At 38.7% G+C, this 6549-nt stretch overlaps 1 protein-coding gene and 1 long non-coding RNA gene across 2 annotated transcripts; both read right to left on the bottom strand.

Moving 5' to 3' along the window:
- Window positions 1-1259: 1259 nt before the first annotated feature.
- On the bottom strand, window positions 1260-1902 carry LOC149220247 (uncharacterized). The gene is made up of 2 exons (XR_016248744.1): window positions 1817-1902; window positions 1260-1560 (listed from the first exon to the last, which is right to left on the bottom strand). It is a non-coding gene; the product is annotated as an uncharacterized LOC149220247 (long non-coding RNA).
- Window positions 1903-1921: 19 nt separating this feature from the next.
- LOC149220248 (uncharacterized) lies at window positions 1922-2432 on the bottom strand. Its single transcript, XM_089387031.1, has 2 exons — window positions 2037-2432; window positions 1922-1951 (listed from the first exon to the last, which is right to left on the bottom strand). Exons 1-2 carry the CDS (start codon window positions 2430-2432, stop codon window positions 1922-1924), a joined length of 426 nt encoding a protein of 141 aa, XP_089243157.1.
- Between the last annotated feature and the right edge of the window lie 4117 nt (window positions 2433-6549).

The following is a 6549-nucleotide window of genomic DNA, read 5'->3' on the forward strand; positions in this document are numbered from 1 at the left end:
ACACTCCTAAATAAATAAAAGATGAACACTTCTATTTGAATCTGGAAAAATGACTTCTAAATCAAAGTTTTATTGCATCAGATCATTGCTATAGCTAAGAAACAAAATGACAAATTCTTTTATTTGTCAGATCACCACACAATGCATGGACAATGGGCTATTTATATGTTTCAACCAAACTAACGGTATAAGCCATCAAACCTTCCAAGATAAAATACGAGTTCATCAGCGAAATTTTGCATCTTGGATTTAGAAGGTAAGTTCGTAACTCAAGTCCAGATATTTCTCGTAGCTCAGAGAAGGATATTTTCTCAATTCAACACAAACAGAGACAGATATAATTGTTATTACATAAATAAACAACAAACATCAAGAACTCCCTCTGGAATCAACTTTACATTAGAAAATACCTACCCAAAAAAATAGTTTTACATTGTAAAACTGCAAAGTAAACTACACCTAAAGCTCAATGGAAAAATCTCGAATTGAATTTTTGTATATAAAATTTTATGCTGAACCATCTCAAATTGAATTTTAGCATATACTATTTTATATTGAACCAGGCTTTTTTTTAATCCTTGAGAGAAAACTAACCAATAAATCAATGTTAAATTAATTTATTAAGGATAAAAAACTTGAAATGCATACCTCTCAACAAATAATACACAATTTATTAAGGATCAAAAACTTGAGATTCCTACCTCTCAACAACTAATAACACAATATATCCTGCCGGGCTAACATTGATCTATGCTAGTTTATTTACAATTGTTATTTAAATATACACCTTGATTGTTATTCAAATATACAGCCCTGTTTAACAGGATCTATGTTAGTTTATTATTATTTAAATATGAAGTAAAATAACTAATTCATCCCTGATATGGCTCTGTAATTCATCTTATTAAAATATCATCACATCATCCCTAGACTGGCTTAGAGTAGTTTATTGTTATTCAAATATGACAACTAAAATAAATAATTAATCCCTGCCAAGATATGGTTCTATTCTTCATTTTATTAAAATACCATCACATTATCACCAGACAGGCCTAGATTACCTCCTTTCTCTACGTGCAATAGCAAAATAAGATCTGGGCCTAGAGCACCTCCCTTATCTATATGCAATAACAAATTTAATAAGGAATAATACATCTTGATTAAGACAATACAGGTTCCAATTATTTTTAAAAGAAGCAGCATAAAGAAAATACAATGGAGATAATAAATGAATTATTGTCCATAATCTTCTCTTAATAGAAGAAGCATGCCAAAAGCCCTATCTAATATGTAATTTATGGAAATCTTTCAGCTGCTCTCTGCTTATGAGAGCATAGCTACAGAGTTTGGTACAGTGAATACATATTATAGCATCCAGACCACTAACCATGCAATTTCAAAACAATATATTTAAATTTTATCAGAGCAGCGGTTACAATACCTGGATTTCACACAAATAAAAGGTCCTTTATATTTCACAAAGAACAACATTTTTTGCAGAATTGGATGCAATTGCCGTGTCCAACAACAACATGCACAGGGCATGGAAACCCTGAAGACCTGTTTGGGACTATCAGAAAAAGTTGAATAATTTCCACATCTGAAACAAACCCAAGCACATGACATTTCTGATTTACAAGCACAAATCCCCTTTAAATGCTGCAATTATCTCAAGAGTAATTCAGGACTTCATATTACAACTACCACCCACCAGTTATTATAGAAAATACTTTTCCCGAAGTAATAAAGCATTATCCGACTTACCAGAACCAACCAATGCACATAATTTTTTTGTTTTAAAGGGGGGGCTTCTTACCAGTAAGTTCGCATAAACCCTAAGCCCAAAAACCCCGGTGATTAACCACCGTGCAACTTCACTTGAAGGACCTGGCACTCATATTTCTGCACAAAATTCGAGCGTTCATCTCGTTGACGGTATCAATAAGCCCTCCTAAGTCCACAGTTCCACCAGAGGCCTCTTTCTCCTTGTCTTTCTTCTCCTGGGGTTTAGCCACTCTACGCTTAAACTCAGTTGCCTTCTCGAAGAAATTCTCGTAGATATACTTTGCCGTGTAGCCCTTCTCCTCATCATAGAGCATGATGTGACCGTGCCATTCCCAGACGCGGTAGCCGGGCTCTGGGTCCTCGTGGAACCCCACGCAAACCTGGTGCTCGCCAATGGTGACGGCCTGGCCGGAGTTCGCCTTCAGTTTATCAGTGTCCCTGCTGGATATAATCTGAACGATATTCTTCTCCAGCTTCGCCTCCTCTCTCTCCAATGGGCTCTTGCTCTCATCCGCGATGATGCGATCATACGAGTTGGATAGGAAGGTATTGGTGTCCAGAAAAGGGCTGCGCATATTTAGTCGACTCATCATGGTGCTCACAACCAGGCTTTCAAAAGCGTTTTTGGTGGAATACTGGTTCGCCATTTTCCCTCCAGTGGCTGATATCCACTCTCCAAGACTTCCTTTTGGTGGATATCAATATATAAACTGCAATGGCCAGGCATATGTGGGCTCTCAAGGAATTTAACAGCTTGGGGATTGGAGGAAACCAAAGGGAAAAGGGCGAAAGCAATAAATTTCCTTTGCCTTTATCGCCATCAGAGTATCAGTGTTTATCTTCATGCCTGACAGTTAAACCCAAAAATTAGCATCCTTCAAGTTCATATCCTCTGGCAGCATTTAACAGCTTGGGGATTGGAGGAAACCAAAGGGAAAAGGGCGAAAGCAATAAATTACCAAGAAGCGCAGGCATGGTGCAAGATGCCACGGGCTTGGGACTCTTCTTGACCTTGATGAGACACATACGGCAATTTCCGGCGATAGAGAGGCGGGAATGATAGCAGAAGCGAGGGATAGGCACGAATGATAGCAGAAGCGAGGGATATCGACCCCCGCTAGGCGCCGATAACAAAAATGCCGACCATTCCTCCTGAATGATGAAGACCATAACAGAAATGCTTGAACAATTTCCCGCTGAATGTGGACGCCAGTTGTCAGTCTCAGAAACAAAAGGACGATGAAAGTTTCTTTCAAAGGAAGGCCTATCGGCCTAATAATAATCGATTCCTTTCTACTCGTGTTTTGAATTTCTGGAATTTTTATATAAGAAGTCCCATTTTAACGAAAGCTCACCTAAGGGGGAGTCTCCCTAAGCACACTAGCATTTCCTCAGCTCTTGTTGTTGCTACTTGAAGTCTTTTTGCAGAAGTAAAATGCAGTGGCATAGATTATCTTGTGTTCTATGTTCCCAATCCCAGTTTTCATAAATATTGTTTTTCCATTGTTTGCAGAGTTGGTATCTATGTTCTAACAAGACTGATTTGAACACTTTAAGTCAACGTAGAGTGTTACGTTGGTATCAGAGCTCCCCCCTACATAAATAAATCTCACAATCTGGAAGATGCAAGTGGAATTGGAAAACCATCTCGGTAATTGGCTAGTCCTCTGTGCTTTTATTCAAGTTACTCTAATATGTTACCTGGTACAATTATGTTTTGTTCTAGCTCCTTGAATCTCTTGGCTGTATTGACTAAGTTGTTATTTGCAGCATCATGGTAGTTCACTGTGCACTTAATTTGAATTCCTCTTACTTAGGATGCACTCTTTCATTCATTTCATTTGCTTTATTGATACAGCCATATCTGGATTAAATCTCAACCACTTAAAGATTAATATCCAAAACTTACCCTTGATATTGACTGTCCATGGACAACCCAAGAGGGATTCCTTTCTGTGCTAATTGTCTCGAGCAACCCAAGAGGGATTCCTTTCTGTGCTAATTGTCTCGGGTAACCCAAGAGGGATTCCTTTCTGTGGTAATCTTTGAAATGCATGGCAGCAGATAGCATTTAGGGACAGAGTGCCCAACGCATCCATGAACCAACAAACACTTAACCAACTTGGAATTGCATCTGTGTCCATTGCTGAAGTCAGTTGCAACCTCTATAAGAGTAGCTTCTGACCATGCTCACTTTATCAGTTGCGCTTCCACTTGCGCCTTTAGTTAAAAGAGACACTTCCGCTGAGCCTGCGATAGAACCATTTCAGTGCACCATATAGTGTTACATCCAGTACCGTAGCACTTAATCTAAAGGAACCCTTATCTGCGGTTCATATCTTGGGCCCGCAAAATCGGACCTCGGTATTCTCTATGCCAAGCTCCTCACTATGGTATGTCACCCCTGGTATAAACGAATCAAGGGCGATCTTAGAAGCATACAGTTTAGTAGGATAAAGAAATCATGTTTGAAGCCACACTTGGGTATGAACTACCACCACTCTACTGACCCCTTGATATTGTACTAGCACTGAAACTACTAGTACTTCCTCCTACTACTGCACCAGGCTGACTACAACTGCTAGAATAATGATTGTACCAAGGCAAATAGAAAGCAAAACCAGAAAAAGAAAGTACCATATGACTTATGGATGTCAGAGTGGTCAACACTGGGCTAGCTCTGTGGTTTCCTGACATTACCTCTTCGACAACGGGGGTTCAGAATCTCGGCTTCCTTCATTATCAAGAAGCAGACAGTTTAGTAGGCTAAAGATTCAATCAGGATTGCCTTACAGTTCTCGATGATAGATTTTTACTGATGAAAAGCAGTTTCATGTTCTAACTCTAACCAGGGCACTATGCTTTGCTAATCATAGCACTATGTTTTTATACACCTATAGGGTGTTATAATATATTCTTTTGGTTCTTTGGACTTCTTTGGAGAGAAAATCTCGTCTGAAGTTCTTTAGTGCAGTGTGTTACTATCACTGGTCTACTCTCAACATACGGATGGAAGCTTCCCTTCTGTAGATTTGCAACTTGAGGTCACATTGTTCTCCACTGTTCTTTATGGGTTTGAGGTGTGAGGGCCTTGCCTCTGAGACAAACTATGCCAAGATATAGAGTGTAGAGACCCATATGCTTTTGCATGATCAAGAGAAATAAAACAATTCCGCATGCCATTGTTCAGGTAGAGTTTGTGACCCATTCACTCTCGCTTGAGACCATTTTTAGATTGGTCTAGCTGTTGCATCATATTTGCTATATCTTTGACACAATATTTAGTAGGGAGTGTTATCCATACTTTGCTTTTCATACCTATTAGGCCATAGCCTCGAATAGAGACCCATTTATTGGCTTCATCGTTGAAAGCAGACTCGAATAGACCCATTGATTAGCTCCATCATTGATGCTTTCAGAGGTTTCAGACCATCGTCAGTCAATTGGCATCTTGGTGGATAGCTTTCACATATACAAGCAAGATGTCTAGGCCTGACTTGACCTACCAAGTGGGTTAAAGGGAAAAATGGCCTTTTTTTAGAGATTGTTCCCTCATATGGTATGAGGTATTCAACCTGGATTCTCGATTGATCTATCAGTCACAGTGTATGGTCTCTCCATTTGAGCTACAAGGTGTGGGTCTTTGTTCCATTGGTATTTCAAGGGCTGCCCTCCAAAGTTCACCATGCCAAAAGGAAGTAGTCAGATAGTTTGTGCCCCTTTTTTCATCGTTTAAAATCCTTGGAGCATCTTTTAAGGGATTGTAGATTTTATAGATCATGTTGGAGGTTGGTGCAGGACTGGCATTTTGTTCTGCTTCATGGGCAGCTTGATTCGTGCACACAGTTTCATTGGTGTGCAGGTCTTCTTGGGGTTTTTCGGTGCTTGGTTTCATGCTTTCAGGGGTTTGGGACTGTATTTAGATTTCAGCTTTGATCCACAATCTAGAAGCTTCAATGCAAGTATGCTTGAGGTCAATTTTGTCAATTCTTTTTTTCACTTCTGGCGAAAAGAAGTAGGTATGAAATTATTTGTCAAAGGATACCTCCTAATAAAGGATGCCAAAGAGCTTATTGCTATCACGTACTGAGGTTATTGCTAACTTAGCTTCTCTCAGGAAGAGGATATGATTCATGTATGTATACACTCTTTTCTTTTGGTTGGTTTTTCTGTTTCAGATACTAAGTACAATAGAGCAAAATTTTATCACTCCTTGTGGACTTCCACTAATGAGGCAAGGTAATTTGCCTATTCTCTATTCTACACTACATATTAACAATGTAAAGCCCATTGCACAGTTTGTATAATAAATTTGCAATTTTTGGATTTCACACTACATATTAACAATGTAAATCCCATTGCACAGTGTTTTTAATAAATTTGCAATTTATGTAAAACATACCTGGGTAATTGCAGAGATCTTATAGATAATTTATAAACCTTGAGTGAGTAATGTGAAGTAGCATTAAAGTCATTTTTTTCAATATAACAATAGTGTTTTCAATGGCCCAGAACAAATGGGAGGTGCAAGTCATTTAAGCATTCAAATATTACTGTTGTAAAGGCCTTGCAGGGGCTGGGGGTCAATGTTTTATTGCCTGCTTCACTGTTCGACTATATGCAACTGTTTTCCTCTTACTCATATCTTTAATATCCAGGTTTGCTCTCAGAAAGGAAGGTTCTCATCTACATTTACATCGAAACTCTGTTTTCTAGCCCAACCACAATTTGAGGAATGAAAAAAACTCTTGTGAAAACAATACC

The sequence above is a fragment of the Pinus tabuliformis genome, chromosome Q (assembly GCF_031772625.1).
Source record: "Pinus tabuliformis cultivar Carrire ecotype Pingquan chromosome Q, CPIR1, whole genome shotgun sequence".
Lineage (NCBI taxonomy): Eukaryota > Viridiplantae > Streptophyta > Pinopsida > Pinales > Pinaceae > Pinus > Pinus tabuliformis.

Coding starts and splice junctions, on each gene's coding strand:
- LOC149220248 (XM_089387031.1), bottom strand. CDS start 2,432: ATGGCGAACCAGTATTCCACCAAAAACGCTTTTGAAAGCCTGGTTGTG. Junction 1,952..2,036: donor ACGAGAATTTCTTCGAGAAG/GCAACTGAGTTT, acceptor CTGTGGACTTAG/GAGGGCTTATTGATACCGTC.